At 28.9% G+C, this 17873-nt stretch overlaps 1 protein-coding gene across 1 annotated transcript in view; it reads right to left on the bottom strand.

Annotated features, from left to right (window-relative positions):
• Positions 1–1635: 1635 nt before the first annotated feature.
• Positions 1636–17873, bottom strand: part of Khc (kinesin heavy chain) — a 139771-nt gene continuing 123533 nt past the window's right edge. Inside the window, exons 12-19 of the mRNA XM_075380977.1 lie at positions 17534–17702; positions 16003–16177; positions 15368–15469; positions 13683–13815; positions 10447–10635; positions 7696–7831; positions 5207–5365; positions 1636–3076 (exon numbers count right to left, since the gene is read on the bottom strand). Of these exons, the coding sequence (XP_075237092.1) occupies positions 3060–3076; positions 5207–5365; positions 7696–7831; positions 10447–10635; positions 13683–13815; positions 15368–15469; positions 16003–16177; positions 17534–17702 (1080 nt within the window). The 3' untranslated portion in view covers positions 1636–3059. The remainder of the gene's footprint in view (positions 3077–5206; positions 5366–7695; positions 7832–10446; positions 10636–13682; positions 13816–15367; positions 15470–16002; positions 16178–17533; positions 17703–17873) is intronic.

Genomic DNA, 17873 nt, shown 5'->3' on the forward strand with positions numbered 1-17873 from the left:
TGTGCACAAATATTATTATCATTATTTAAAAAATTGATATACCAATAAATGTAAAATCAGGAGCCAATGAAATATTTAATATATATATATATATATATATTATAAATTATATGCAACAGGCATCATCATTAAATCTAGCATTTATTCTTATTTTATAATTCTTAATAATAATAATAATAATAATAATAATAACATAAAAATAACCCAGACAATAATAAATAAAATAAAAACAAATGTGGAAATAGTTTTTTGGATGCTCAACCTTCATTACGTTTTGTAATAAAAATCATTAAAATAGGATTTAAAATAATGATAAAAACAAATTTTCTGTTTATAAAGTACATCTTACCATTTAATTTTAAAACAAAAATGTTTCAAAAGAATTGTTTAATATAAATTTATTATTACTGGTTAAAACGTTAATAATGAACAGATTTCTTATCTTTTTTCTTTTTTTTTAATAATAATAGTTATCGGTTTATGTCACTCATCTACTAATATTGCAGATGATAGATAGATCACGTCATGTTCACTTATACCTGGCAATTTAAAAAAACAGTTTACAAGAACAAAAGTTCATCTTGAAGGAAAAAAGGCCACTAATGGGGTTTGGTACAGTCTTGAATACACACTTCTAATTATAAAGTACAATTAATACATATATAATGTAAAAAAAATGATATAATTTTAATTCCTGGAGAAAATTAAGTTAACTAAAATAGGTTAAGTTATTTAAAACAACGCTAAATAAAGAAATAAGGTCAGAAAAAGTAAATCATGGATGATTTAAAATGAAAAAAAAAGATATTACAACTCAGAAGTTTAACAACGTATATAAATGCAAGAACAGTGCGATGAATCATTGTAAGGGACCTGCCTAAAAGCAGATAACCAACCAGATATTTACAATAATATAGTTTATGCCTAATAAAAGCTTCATATTTTTTGGTTTATTAATGTTTTTAATACTATTATATTTGTTTACAGCTGAAATTAAAGTATTGTATTTTTAAAAATATTTTTCACGCTTTTATCAATTATTTTTCATTAAATTAATAATATTTTACTATTTATAACAATTAAGCTTCATTGATAAATAATCTTTAACTTAACTCACCAAAAAAAGAATTATATTAATTTCATTATTTTTGGATTATAGTTTTGAAACAAAAAATTGTAAGCCCAATTATTAAAATTTGTTAATTGATGTCAAGCCTTGGCTTGACATTTTCAAAAGAATACCAGTTTATTTTTAAATATAGTCTAAAATAAGGTAACTAAAGATTAACCTGTACGATGCAGCATTACGGAATATCCAATTGATAACAATCATTGGACAGACCAATACTTTCGTAAAAAATAAAAAAAATAATTAAAAAATCTTTTAGAAAATACAACAAAATATTATATATAATTGACATCTTTTTATTATAATTTAATGATAAATAATACTGATCTGAATTTAAAAAAAAATAACTTTTTAATTTATGAAATTATCAGTAAATTCTAATAGTATAATAATTAAGACTATACACATTTAAATGCTTTAATATTTAATACACACACACACTAATATAATATAATATTTTATATATATAAAATATAAGCAGGTACTATAATGTCCAAACTTAAAAAAAATATGCATATTTATATAAAGTAACAGCAATAATCGATTATTTCAACAATATAATCTGTTATTTCATACGTAAAATAAAAGAAGCGTAACATTTAAAAAAATGTCCATTAGACAAATTTTTGATTTTAAAAAGTTAAAATTATAACATACATACATATTAATAATTATACTGGAGTATTGAGTTAAAATCTACTTTAGGTAACCACATTTCTTTTTGTAGGGAAAAAATATATATTTAAACAATAATCATGTACAGCAATTGATGACTACAGAAAGAATTTTGGTCAGACTGTACCAACTGACTAGTTATAAAAAGGTCTTTTATCATATACCTATTCAAAACGATATTTTTTTATTCAATCAGCTTTAAGAGTATTATTTTCTGTGTTCATTCTTATACCTGGGTGCATATATATATATATATTTACTGGTCGCTAAATGTTTTTGTCTATCCTAATTTGATTCCTTCTTTGATTTATCACCGTAATTTATATAGACGCATTTTTAAAAATACTAATAAAATAAATATTGCACAATATTTTAGCCAGTTTATATAAAAGTATTTTATATTTTATTCCTTCATTCATTTTTATAAATTATTTTTTTTTTTTATTGTAAAAAAAAAAATTAATTTTACTGTAAATATAAAATATTCACTATTTAAAAAAATTTATTGACAATTAATATTGCAGGATGAGTGATAAAATATAGTATTAAATGAGGTTGAGCAACAAATAAAATCATTGATCGATACGTGTACCATACCAAAAATGGTTTATGAGTTTCCGGAAAACACATTTTACTTAACAACAAACATTTTTAATTTATTATTATTATTATTATTATATATAATAAAAAGGACATTAATTACACAATTTCAACAAATTACAAATATATATATTTATAAAAAAAAAAGCATAAACTGGATGAAATCAATTATACAATTGACCAATCACAAAATAATAAATAAATAAAAACCAATATAATTTACATCATGCCTGTAGTAACAATAATAAATAAATAAATTAACTGGTGATGGAAGTATACTGTATTATAATGAAAGAAATATATTTAATTTTTATTTTTTAGAAGCAGACGACATACGACGACATAGCTTTTTATCTTATTATTAATTATTTTTTCACCCTCTTCTATAACTTCTTAATTGATTAACGTTAATTCATTAATAATAATAATTTATATATCATTACATCAAATAAATTTTTTATAATGATATATAAAAATAAATATTTTATTTATCTTTATTTTATTAATTAATGCGCAGTAGTTTTTTTTTTTTTTTAATATTATTATTACAATAATAATTACTTTTGTTTTTTAATTAATAAATTAATTTATTATTACCTTTATACATACATTACCAATAATAATAATATATATCGTACGCGTCATCGTAAGCCACTCAGCTTTCATTAATATCTGAAAAAAAAAGAAGAAAACTTATTACAAACCAATTATCTAGTATTCTCTATCCGTAAGTCGTTTGGCATATCATTAGAATTTAATCATGTATAAATGGGTACAAATAAATACCTGAATTTTCACTGATCTACTCCTATGAGTGCAAAATAAAGGGTGTCTCAAAATTAACGCAGGATTTAAATTGCATGCCATTTTTTTTGTCGGGTTGGCAATGCTGTTTGAAGCACATATAGTAGTAATCACATTCCGGTTAACGGTGAGTAAGTCATGATGGAGAGATACACAATGCGCATAACTATCGTGAAAATATGTTACAAATATAGAGAGTATTGTGCTGAAACAATGCTCTCTGTAGAACCACGTAAACAAAAATAAATTCCAAACACCAACCAAACGAAAAAAATTAAACTAATTAATTTGGCAGAAAATTTAGGTGACTAATTTGGCAGATTTAAGTGCTTTAATAATTTAATAATGTATATTTTACCGTTAGTAAATGTTTTTTTTTTTAAATTTGTTTTTATTCTTTTAAGTGTTGCTTTTTTACTTTGAGTTATACTTTGTTTGGGTTACATTCAGTTTCATAACTGTTTTTTTCTATTTTGTTCTTTTTTATTTGTTACGGTTATGTTGTACACATTTTCATACATTATAGGTTCTTGTTATTTGTTGTTTGTCAATGGTGTATGTTATTGTGAGATGATAGCAGCATTTTTGTGGCTTCAATTGGAAACCATGGGCATTGGCTTTGACGTTAATGAGATGTTCTTGCAACATGTCATGTGGTGAACAAAACTAATGAATTGTTACTGCAGAAATTTCACGGGCGGGTAGCTGATTTCGCCCAACAGTGATCACAACTTGCTACCAAGATCATGCAATCTTACACATGCAACTTTTATCTCAGGGAATTTGTAAAGTCCAAAGTTTACAGCAAACACATACCAACCATTTTTTAAAAGAAGAAATCCAATGTGTTATCACAAAAACTGAACTAAAAGTCTGTGAAAATATGATTGTAAACTTTGTCATAAGATTGTGTGAGATGTATAAGACACGGAAGACATTTAACAAATATTACTTTCCATATTTAATCGGAGTGTTTATACTCTTTTCAAGCCTCTTTTGTCGGGCCAGTACTGGAGTGGAATGGTGATCACAATGCACCAGATCTAAATTTCATTCAGTTGCCCATCTCCCACCTGCAGAAGAGGCTGCAGAGCCTTGCGATGGAAGCATGGCAGCTGATTTAAATCCTGCATTACTTTTGGGACATCAAAAGTATTACTGGACTAACACTTGCATGTTTAAATCGGCTGTCATTAGTATCGTTAACTGCTGTTCCTCTCTCACCTGTTGATTACAATCAACATATCTAAGAAAAAAAATCACTGTGGTTATACAGTGAATTATTACTTTATGAATAACAGACCTTCTACCCAAGATTTACGTGACATTTAAATATAAGTAAATAAAATATCAGTAGTGGATAATTATCTCTCTCAGTTCAGGATATACAAAATATTCAATGAGTTGCACCCTAGTTAGCCAAGAACTAAATAAAGATGAAGAAACTAAAATCAAGATACTTATTTAAGAAGACTGGTGAATAACTGTAAAATAACTGTATGATTGAGAGAGTAGCAAGCGAGAAGCTTCCAAGATGATGGAATTAAGAACTTGCTTTCTAATTCATTTAGATTAATGTGGAGAAATAAAGATGTTTTAACTAAAGGTATTATAAGTGAATACTAAAATAAAATGCTTTTAAAGATTTTTCTCACTTTTGTAACTTTGTTTTCAAACTATCCCTCGCTGCAAAAAAACTAAGGCAGCAGAAAATAAACTTTGATTCAATATTGAACATATATAAATCTAAACGACAACCAAGATATTGTACTTTTCTGTTATAATTCTCTATTATTCTCCTACTATTGCTAAATTCTCAGTAGTTATAAATCACAGCTTAAAATAACACGGCGCAATAACGTGAAAAAAAAACTAGTGCAATACTGTCACCTACCTATGCGTCATGTTCAGCAAATTCTGTTAACGACAGGTTTAATAAATATATTAAGAAATATACAATACTGATGAAAATAAAAAGAAAATTTTATACTTGCATACCTTTATTAGCTCCACCAGAAAGTATGGTCTTCTTCTTTCTGATTTCTTCTTCGTTTGTTAAAATTCGCGAAGCAGGATTATTGTTGCCGATGATTGGTACCACTCTTAAACCACCACCAACACTGCTAACATGATGTTGGCCGGCTCGGATTGGTTTAGCTGAAATTTAAGATAAAGACTGTCAACACAAAATAATGTTTTAAAGGGGAATACTAAATGAAAAGCTTGAAAAAATTGGTATCAAAAGTTTACCTCTTCAGTTATTTAAAAATTATCTGTTGAATAAAAGATAATATATAAAAATTAATGGAATAAAATGCAACCTACAAGATTTGAATATTGGTATTCCTCAGGGAACCATTCTTTAGCCTTTATTATTTATATTAATGATATATTTGAACTACAAAATCCAAACTATAAAATTTTATCTTATGCTGATGACAAAGTTACAATATATTATAGAAAATTTTTGGTTTAAAGTTTTAAATTGGAAAAACAACTTACTGAATTAAAAGTATAGTTAGATTCTAGTAAGTTAGCTTTAAATTTAGTTAGTAAGTTAGCTACTAATTTAGCTCTATTTAATTTTTGATAATTATAATATTACTACTGATTTTAACTTTCTATTAGCAATAAATTTGTTCAAAGAAAATATTACACAAAGTATTTAGGTATTGTCACTGATCAACATTTCAGATGTGATTTTGAGATTTTAAATAAAATAAAATATAACATTCTCTTATTACCTAGACTAGTGTTTCTCAACCTGGAGGCCGTGAAATTAGCCAACAACTTTACACATTAACAATAATAAAATTACGAGAAAAAAAAATTATTTATTATAAACATTTTACTTGCATTTATAAAAACATATATAAAGAAAATAAATTATCAGATGGTTGTGTTTGTTTTTCATTTAAAAGTTTTTCCATATGTGGATTTATATTAGAAATGCACAAAAGAAAATTGTTTTCAAGTGATGAAAGACGATTCTTATATATAGATTTTAGTACAACCGTAAATGAAAAACCTTTTTCACATAGCTAAAATGTGGTTAAAGGGATTAATATTTTCAATGTTTCTACAACTGCATTTCTTTATTCAGTTAAACAAGCAAGCCAATACATATCTAAATCTAAAGATGTGAATTGTAGTTGTAACATTTTATCGGTAGACATTTCAACAAGCTGGTCATGTATTTCAACTGGTAACTTAGCAGCTGCAACATTTTAATTAAATGGATTCAATACCCATTTCTTCAGGAAATCATTTTTATCTTCTGGGAAATACTCTACCAACCTCAATTATTATTATTTTCAATGAAAATAAAGTTTTAAAACCTTAAATAAAGCCACCAGATGCAAGCTTTGCATTTGAAGCTAAACTGATGTTCTGCAATCCCTTATGTCTCTTTTATATTGCTGAAAGCATGACATGTTCAAATGTATTATAGGCATGTTTGAACATAATACTCTCACAGTGAATATTACGCAAGCAGACCAAATTACAAGGAGCCTGGGCACATCAAGTTAGAATCTGTAAACTACTCATGATTGTACATGAGCAATTTACATGTATCCATGTATGTACATACATACATGGATGTTCATACCCGTCGCTATCAACGCAGCTAAATAGTTTTAACTAGGTTTCATTGAGTTGTTGTTACCAGTGGGAGGGGGGTCATGAAATATTCATTATATATATATATACTTTTTTTTTTTTACTTTTTGCGGGACAGTGGAGATAAAAAGGTTGAAAATCACTGATCCAGACTAAGTAAAATTTGTTTTGTTCAAAATTTATTTACTAATATGAAATAGAATTTATTACAGTACCATTAGCTATGGTATAATTGCATGGGGGTCAGCTAATAGATATATAAAAATAAAAAAAAACAATTGAAAACTATACATAACAAAATAGTAAAAATTCTTAAAAGATCAAACAAAAATATAAAATTAACACTTAATTTTTTTGAAAAATATGTATTAGAATATTTGAGTCATCGTTACAATAACATAGTCCTTAACTATATAAATACTCATAATTTCTCTACAAAGATATAAATTTATATATAAATAAAGATATAAAGAAATTGGCAAAAGAAATCATAAACATACTTCCTCTTGAAATAAGTTTCAAGAAAGTTTATAATCTCAAGAGAATTTAAAACAAATATTAGAAAAGGTTATAAGATGAATAAACTTGAATTAAGACTATTTCACACTGATGAATAGTTAAGTGATTATATTGGATGAATCATTATTTTTGTTTTTACGTTTTTGTATTTTTCTTGTACTATTATTATTTCTTTTTTTTGCACTATTTTTGTATTTTTATACCCGACTGTATAAATGGCATCTCTGCAAAGTACTGTTAGCACAATGGTAGGTACTATGTTACCAGGTATTAATAAATAAATAAATTTATTCAAAGAAAAAAAAATCAATTCTTTTATGTACATCACTTAAAAAAATAAAGTATACCTATTTGTGCGCTAGGACCACGTCTTGCCAAATTCTTTTGTCTCACAGCCTCCTTGATTCTATCAACTTCATATTGGTATCGTTTTCTATCACGCATTGCTCCTTCTTTCGCTTCTTTCAAGGCCGTTTCAAGTGCCTGTTTCAAACAAATATAATCTTAATAAAAGGCAAATGTTAAACGAATCACACAAAAATTAACTCATTTTATAATCAACTTTATAAATATCCTACAAATATATTATTAGTATTATTCTGAGACTCCAAAACTGAAAAAAATTTACAAAGATGAATGTTCTTTGAAATCTAAATAACAAATTTCCATTCTTACAATTTCATAAAAATATTAGGTATCTTTCTACCATCTTTTGTAATAACGGTATGAGGAATTAAAAAAAATTAATTTGCAAAAAAAAATTTACCACACTTTCCAAAAGTATTGATTTAAATAATTTTTCATTATGTCTATGTTTACTATATTTAGTCATATTTATTTATTCATCATTACCAGGTTACAGAATAAGATACAATACATAATTACATGAGACGTTATATAACTAGACATTGAACCCTGCAGAGATGCTTAAACATCTCTACACAGCCTGGGGAAAACCTAACAGCCTTATGCAGTTATGTTTTAGGGAAACTATGCAGACATCTCCATTTTATGAATATAAAAAAAAAAAAAATAAAAAAAAATACTATGATTATATTAATTATGAATTGTGGAGCTATTTAACTAGTACGGGTTGAGTAGTTTTTTTTACAGAAAAATTTCACAGAGATGTCTGCAAACATCCAAAGCAAAATGTGCTGAAGCACCTAGCTTTTCAGTGTTACTGAAAATGATGTTAGCAATCCTTTTCGCCATTAATTCTGGAAGCAACCACTCGTTGATCACTCTCAGACATAACTGTATCGATAAACTGTGCCATAAAAAAAATAATGACCAAGGAGATGTTCAGTTGTCATCCCAGCCTAAATCTAAGTTGAGGTAGATATTGTACGATTTCCTCAGAAAATGTGGATTGTCTTTTACCCAGAAAAAAGCTTTTCTGTTACTATAACTTCAATAAATCGCATACTTATCTGAGAACATGAGGTGGTTCTTATTGTTTACTTTCAGAAAGTGTTCAAGCAGTAAACTGACATGCATAAACAGATCAATCGAGGTCAGTATCACTCAACTCATTAACAGTGGCTAGACGAAAACATTTAACTTTCAAGTCCTTCTGAATATGGTCTCTCATTGTCAATCTTGAAATGTCTAACTCTGCACAATGTTTGCATCGATCGTTGAATTGATGCCTACATAGCAGCACACATCTTGGCTTGATTGCTTGGCCTCCCACTACGTGGTGCGTAAAAAACACTTCCTGTTGCGAAAGCCTTCTTTTCTTTTTCAAGTTCATCATGATGGTGACCATTTCCCAAAATGCACAAAGAAGTCATTCAAATGTTCTCCAACGTTTTACCAGTGTGTGGATGTTTGTAGTCCCATATAAAAGCTAACAAATGCTCATCGACAGTGCTCTCATATCTGCCATCGTTCTACACTGACCTACGATTAAGGTCATCCCACCATGAATAAACACATTGGATGATCACCGTCACAGCTTATCCTACCCACTTTTTCCAACAGCAGTGAGTGATATCAGTGGTGAAAATTAGCAGATTTTACTTTACAAAAGCAAACTTTTGAGTAACAGGGACTGCTTCATATCAAGATTATTTGAGCGGTGATCATTCTCAATCACTGCCATCTGTCTCTTGATTTTTTTCTTTCTTTGATAAATAACACACAAATCTCTTAAGATTAGTGAGCATTTCTGTCTGGAGATTCCATTTCCTGTCCAGAAATAAAACAGTAAGTCTAATAGCTATTGTATCTATTGGTAAAACTGGAGAACATATACTTGAATGACAAGGATTTTCAATTTTCTAAGCATTCTTGAATCTTCATGGAATAAAAGGATGGTTCCCAAGGGATAAATTGTAAAATTTTACATTTAAATTTTTATTTACAGGATGGATGAAGTTCTACACAAGAAATACCGGATGAAAATAAAGAAGACCAAAACGAAAGTAATGAAATGTAGTAGAAATAATGAATGTGAAAATAGGAAGAGAAAAGATCATGGAGGTAGAAGAATTTTGTTATTTGGGAAGTAGAATTACTAAAGATGGATGAAGAAAGAGCGATATAAAATGCCAAATAGCACAGGCGAAACAAGCTTTCAGTTAGAAATATAATTTGTTTACATCAAAAATTAATTTAAATGTCAGGAAAAGATTTTTCAAAGTATATGTTTGGAGCATCGCTTTAATGGAAGTGAAAATTGGACGATAGGAGTACCTGAGAAGAAAAGATTAGAGGCTTTTGAAATGTGGTGTTACAGGAGAATGTTAAAAATCAGGTGGGAGGATAAAGTGACAAATGAAGAGGTGTGGCAAATCGATGAAGAAAGCATTTGGAAAAATATAGTTAAAAGAAGAGACAGAGTTACAGACCATATATTAAGGTATCCTGGAATAGTTGCCTTAGAAGGAAAAAATTGTACAGGCAGGCAACGTATGGAATCTGGAAAACAAATTGTTAGGGATGTAGGATGTAGGGGGTATACCGAAATGAAACGACTAGCACTAGATAGGGAATCTTGGAGAGCTGCATCAAACCAATCAAATGACTGAAGACAAAAAAATATACATACCATAAAATTTTTTTCTTGATAATCAAATCTAAGTAGTACACACCTTAACACGTTCCAAAGTAGCACGCAGCCTCTTCTCTAATTTTGGTAATTCGCATCTCAAATCAGCGTTATCGCGAACGAGTTGTTTGTGCACTTTAGTTAATTGATCTAGATTATTTTCTAAGAAACTAATCTTCTGTTTCTGTGCCAAAGAACCACCATCATCCTCGTTATCTTCAGCATTTACAGACTAAAAAAATAAAATAAAAATAAATATTAAAACATGACATCCAGTTTTTCAATAGTGTGTCACTAACATCAATATAGGAAAAATAATTCTTATAAGCATAGTTCCAAGAACCATGCACCCACTAATTTATTATCAGAGATTTATACACCCAAATGAATTGGGCTATTTCAATGATACTTTTTGATTCAGAGTTCTGTAAATCTATAATTTCTTATTATTCTTTATCTGATTATTATTGAATGTATTGTTCTTTATTCCTTTAGTCTTGAACGACTCGCCATAAGAGTCTCGTCTTTATTAGGATTCTAGAAGTTAAACGTATCTTAAATTTTAAATACTGTATTAAGTCTTTATTAGAAATAATTTATATGAAGTGGAGCCTCTAATATATTAAAAAATATGTCTTTTAATCTAAATAAATTATAGTCTAACGTATAAGTATAATCTAACGTATAATATTTTGTTCACTTCATTATATATGTAAATGGTAATTCTGTTCGATTCATTAGATAAGCAGTTACATGTTACATTGTTAGGAAGTAATTATTTATTAGCTAAAATTTAAAGTGTTTCATTTCGAACAAAATGGTACCTTGTTTTCTTTCAAATTAGGCTTCAGACAGCCAATATATAACAGAAAATGTTAGAATAGATTTATGCTCAAAATTATAAAATAATGTAATACTAGTTACAATAAAATAATACTACTCTGTATCACTAAACTAGTGTTTTGACAAACGCAATGTAAATTTAATTATTATTGTTACAAAACAAAATTACGGCGTTACCAAAAAATACAAACAAAAATATTAAATGTAGACACTAAGACATTCTATTTTTTACAAAAACTAACATAACTTTAATGAATCTACATTATTATTTACATAATGTCAACCTCCATAGCAGAGTGGTAGCATCCTTGCCTTCCATCTTGAAGGTTATAGGTTCGAACCTGGACAGGCTTGACATTTTTTTATAAGCTTCAAAATTTAACTTTCATTCAATAAAAAAGTACAGCAATAAGCTCGTAACTGCAAGCATAAATAAATAAATAAATATGTATCTATATGCTGTACGATTGTAAAATGAATGAAATAAATTAATAATTACATGAACTGTATGAAAAATCTATAATTTAATCTGTCATAAAAAGAGGCATGTACTCTGTATACCTCTGAAGCAACTAAAATATATTAAATGATAGCAGGTTAAAAAGAGTCAATTATAAACAAAATTATAAAACATTAGGTGTGATATGGAGCTGGTAAGATAAGAAACTCGGCGTCTTATATGCTACAGAGATTGCAATCAATGCGTTAATATATTAGATAAATCAAAAGCAATTAGCAGATCAGTAAAAGCTACAATTTTAATCATTCCTTCAAGATGATGTCTAAGATCAAATAAATCTGAGAAATGTTAAGTCATTTATGTTTATACTGGTGGCTCACAGAAATTAAATAGGATATAAGTCAAAATCTATAGGCAAATATTAAAGTTATAAAAACCTTAAGCTCAATGTTGAAGGTCTCGATACTTCAGGATGAAATTCAGAATAGAATTTTCCATAAGCGACATACTAAAATGCCTGAGTAAACATCTAAATTTTTCAACAGGTATAAGAGGGTAAATCAAATATAAACTGAAATTTTTGTTTTATAATTTACTGAAGGTTAATAAAAATATATATTCAAAATATTATTTTTCTACATAATTTCTTCTTTTGGGAACACAGTTTTCCCAGTAGATAGATAGCTTTTTGATCTCACTATTGTAAACTGAAGGTGGGCATGACGCCAACCAATTGCGCATGAACGCTTCAACAGCAGCATTATCTTCAAATTTCTATCCTCCAAGTGGTTCTTTTAGTGGCCCAAATGAATGATAATCGCAGGGCAATAAGTCTGGACCGTATGGAGGGCGCTCAATGTACTCCAGTATAAGAATGGAATTTTTTCTTGAGTCTGAGCCGAAGTACGGGGCTGAGTGTTGCCATGAAGCAGAATGATGTCTCAGATTGGAGATTGATGTCTTTTTTGACGATATACAAATTTTGCTTTGTCTAAAAGTTGGCAGTAGTATACAGAATTCACTGTACAACATTCATGGAGAAAATCAACATGCAAAACTCCTTTGATATCAAAAAAATAATGTGGAATCGAATTAAGCAATCCAGCTGACAACAGAGTATTGACTTTAACAGGTGGTGCAGTTTTTCCCTTTTTTCGCCACTCCACACTTGCCTGTTTTGATTCTGGGGTGTTAACAGTGCACCCAAGTTTTATCACAGGTCATCATTTGATACAAAAAAAATTCTCCTTCAGCTTGTTAAAGAGTCAACAACTGCTGGCACACTTCTAACAAAAAGAGCTTTGAACCTTTGGTGAGAAGACGAGAGACCGATTGCGGTGCTACATTTTTAAATCTAAAATTGCCAGTAATGATTGCCTGAACACTGCTATAGTTTATTCCGATCTCAGAAGCAGTTTCTGCAATTGTTAATCGACGGTTGTCCTTGATAAGGTGACGAACCATGATAATGGTTTTAGCATTAGCACTTGTCCTTGGGCTATGTTGTGATCTTTATTTTCAACTAGTTCTCGTCCTTCCAAAAACTGTTTATGCCAATCATACACTTAAGTCTTTTTATATGTGTTGTCCCCGATCTGTACCAGAAGTCTTCTCAAAATCTTGGATGGTTTCACACCCTCTCTCATGAGAAATTTAATAATAATACACTGCACTATGTACGATGATACCTCTTGCTCTGAGTTTGTGATAATGATTAGAAAAAAGTAGTGAGCTGGCTTTCTAAGAGTAGGATCCCCTCCAAGCATCCTTACGTACAACACAGAGAAACCATTCCCTTCTCCATTATCAAAGGCAACAAAAATTCCAGTTTATATTTGATTCACCCTTGTAATAATAAATCAAAACTAGTTTTGGACCATCTGACAAACTGTAAAAGTTATAACAAAGTTCATCTGATATCAATATTATCTCACAAGTATGTGTTTGGAAATGAGAAGCATGTACACATAGTTTACCTTCTTAATTCTAGCCTGCAAATCCTGAACGAATAATTTTCTCAAATTGTGCAATGTCTGTAATTCTTTAGCTACTGTGTCTTCAAGACCTTTCAGATCTTTGCGAGCCTGTTCTCTCCTTTCATTCGTTAAACTGTAAAAAACAAAAAAGCGCAACAATTAATTAACTTTTTATAATTAATAATAAATATAAACAAATATCACCAATTATAGATCCAAATCTTATGTCCCTGTAATATGAGATATAAACTAAACAAAATATAAATTTTTAGTTGAATCAATTCAAAAAAATATTACATATGAAGCGAGATAAAAAAATAGAAAGAATTTTTTAATTCTGCATGCTATGTACTTTTGACTGACTTCATTTTTTTTTTAAGTAAGAAAGTATTGTCTGTAATGTATAACAATAATTTTAAGCCATATTACAGTAACAGTTTAAATTTAGCAGCTGAATAATTAGGATGCATTTAATTTAGAGTGATTTACTTTGTTTGAAAATGACACAACAAAGAATTTATATTAAAAATGGAATAAAGAATTGAAAATATTAGAAAAGACTTTTGGCAAAAATTTATGTCGACACCAAGGGTTTATGAGTAGTACAAATGGTTTAAAGAAGACCATGAAGACAACGAATGGATTGACATCTTAACACATAAATGACTGATGAAAAAATTGGCAAAACAAAGAGATTGTGATCAATAATCATCAAATCAATACCTACATGAGATGTTGCTAAAGATGTGAGAATCTCTTATCGATTGTGTAAAACTAAAATTTTTTCAAAACTATTAAATTTTCAACAAACGCGACATCTCAGAAAAGTCGCAAATAATTGTTAGCTGCCATTACTGATTACTCAAATATATCATAATGGTTAAAATAAAATGTGGATATTGAAATGAAGGTACAATTATCCTGATGGAAGCTTTCTGAAGAACAGAGAACAAAAAACCCATGAGAAGTTCATTTGAATGAATGTTAAGACCCTCCCAGTGGTGGGTGTCATCTACTATGAAAGAAAGCAGTTTTACATCGTTTACATGAGGCAATCTGAAAAAATCACAGCACACGTAAACAAAACAATTATCGAATTTTGGATGAGTCCAGCAAGTTACTGAACAAATTAATATGAAATAAGTGTACTATGAATAATACTTTTCTGTTAAGATAATAATTTACACAGAAAGAAGAATGTGAAAAAGAATTAAGAGGTGAAGATGGTACCAAAAAATACACGAAAAAATATCTTGAAACCAAGCACCAGAAGATTGGTAATTTAAACAAAATCTGTGTTGTAAAAGGCATAAGAATAAGAGAAAGAGAGATAAAGAGGGATTTGATAATAAGTAGAACAGAAAAGAATGCTTAAAATATGATGAACAGATTTAGAAATGAATGACATGTTAGAAGAGTTTTTAAAATATATGCTGAATAAATAACATAGTTAACAGAGACAGAAAAACGTATATCATATTTTGTGAAATATAAAGTTGTAAAAAAAAAAAAGAATTGAAGGTGGGAGAAAAAGAAGGAAACTGAAAAAACATAGTATGATATTTCACAGAGAAAATATGTAAATAGATGTACAACAAAATATACAAGAAGAAGGAACACTTGAACCATGATGACAATGATAATAAAATTTATACAAACAAATTGCCTTAAAATATTATACTCACATTAATTCATTTAATTTGTTACTCTTTTCAGTTTCTTCTTGTTTAAGTTTTTCATATTCTTGCTGTAACTGTTGATGAGCTAATAAGTATTTCTGGTTGAGACTGGAAAAAAAGAAAAAAAAACAACGATCAATCAATGTCATATTAAAAATAACAGTAAACATTTTAATTCTTTACTTTTATCGTTTATTTCTTAGAGAACAATCAGTTATCTATGTTCCTTTAGGTAACAGTTATAAAAGAATGTTAAGAAAAATTCTAAATAAAAAAAAAAACGATAGTAAAATCATAATGCTGTTAATTGATCATACTTGGTTGATTTCCCTGGAAAAAAATCACTCATTACACTTTTTCAGAAAAAAAAATTAAAATGTACTTATTTCCAATTCTGTGAAAAACACCCATCTGTAAAGATATTGTATAAGTCATATGTAATAATTTGAGCCAACATGAACATTCTAGCATATAGCTATCACAAGAAATTTGTGCCCCAAATTTTTGTAAAAAAAAATTTCGGTTTGTTAAAAAAAAAAAAAAATAATAGTGTTTAAATTTGAGATAACAGCTTTAAAAAAGAAAAGGTTTTGGGGTAAATCTCTCCCTTAACAAAAAAGCGTTAATGTAAAAACACTTACTCTTTAAGTTCGTTAATAGCAGCCTGTTTTTCAGAGATTTCATCACGTAATTGTGCAACTTGTTTTTGATGAGCATCGCGTAACTGATCCATTTGCTGTTCCAATGCTACTCGCATTGTTGCAGCCTTTTCTTTTTCTTCAGCCTTCTCTTTTGATGAAACTGCATGAACTTGTTCTGAAAGTAAAATAAACATAAATATAAAACAATCTTCAAACTGAAATGGTTTTTTATTTGAACTGCACATTAATTTAAACATCTGGTACCTTAAATTTTCTAGTTTTTTTAATAATATCACTTTAAATTTAAATATAATTTTCCATTCCAGAATGAAGATGTCCGAAAAATTCTAAAGTGATGGTGTTGGCCGAGATAATTATTTTTACTGATGTAAATGTCTGCCGAGGCATTTGCATCGGTGGCATCCTGACTGAGGACTGTGAGATGTAATCAGTTGGAGAGTCTAAAGACGAACTCCAGTAAAGCTCTTCTGAGCTTGGAACAGAGGGGGTGGTGTGGTGACTGGAATCGCCACAAGGTGAGTGTCTTCCCCTACGGGGTTGGGATGTTTGTTTTAGTTTAAGTATTTACATCTTTAATTATTATAATGTATAAAGGCACCTGAAATCTTAATATAACTGGACGATATCAGGACAACAAAATGCCACGCAAAGCAAGAGGTGGTGCAGAATCTTGTAGTTTCATTCCCTTACTACTAACATTCCAAAACTCATTGATTCAAACCCTCTCATATTCTACTGTTATGTAGTTAAGTATGCCTGCTGTCAATGCCTATAAAGCAATGCGTAGAGATAAGGGAGATAACTTTCTTTTTGATACCAACAGGAGACGTATCATTACTACCCAGAAGAAAAACAGCTAAGCATTGAGTACCAGCACTATAGTTTACCGTAATAAAAAAGATTCAAAATACAGTCCTTTGCAAAAGTAATTCTCTTATGAGTTCATACATGTTTACAGATTGACTGTAAATTCTGTGTGATACATTAAAACAGCTTAAAAGATGTATGCATTGTGTTCATCAATCTATGGAGCCAATAAATCTGCAACATATGTCACGCATAATCGCAGGGCCTTGTGAAATTGAAATTTAAACCTTTTCTACAACTTCCTAGGATATGAAACAAGATATATAGAATAGAGAACCAATATGCTACTAGCGCTTTATGGTTAAATTAGAGCAAAAACAGAAGTAGACTCACACATTGCAGTAACTCGTGAAAAAACAGAATACGACAGGAAATTCATAATAAAAAATTATTTTATCAGAGGCACTTTTCAGCAAAAAAGTGGATGACAAGTTAATTTGTCAAAAACCAGTAAGGAGTTAAGAGTCTCTAGATGAAGAAAAGAAGTGAAGGAAAAAAAGGATTAAGTTAATAGAGGTGAGAATTGGAAACTACAAGGATACGAAGGAAAGGCTCGGGATAGAAATGGATGGAAACAGCATTGGCATAAGAGACCTGCTGCCAGGCAGAACACCAGATGATGATGATATATAAAACAACATACCAGCAGCTTTCATCTTAGCACATTCTTCTTGTAATGCATCGACTTGTTCTTCTAACGTTCGCTTTTTATTTTCTGCTTCCCTCATTGATTCTTGCAATGATTTCATTCTAGCTTCGTGCTGAGATATTAATAACCTACATTCACTCAGATCTTTTTCATATTCGCTGATCTATAAAAAAAAATGAAAACACATAAATATATTACTAAAATGTAAACTAAACTATTAACTTATAAAAGTAATAAATATTATAAAAGAGATAAAACATTAACAAAGACAATTAGAAGTGATTATAGGTGAGAATAAGATAAAAAAGAAAGGTAAGAAGGAAATATTTGGAAA

This window comes from Lycorma delicatula, chromosome 13, assembly GCF_047948215.1.
Source record: "Lycorma delicatula isolate Av1 chromosome 13, ASM4794821v1, whole genome shotgun sequence".
Classification (NCBI taxonomy): Eukaryota; Metazoa; Arthropoda; class Insecta; order Hemiptera; family Fulgoridae; genus Lycorma; species Lycorma delicatula.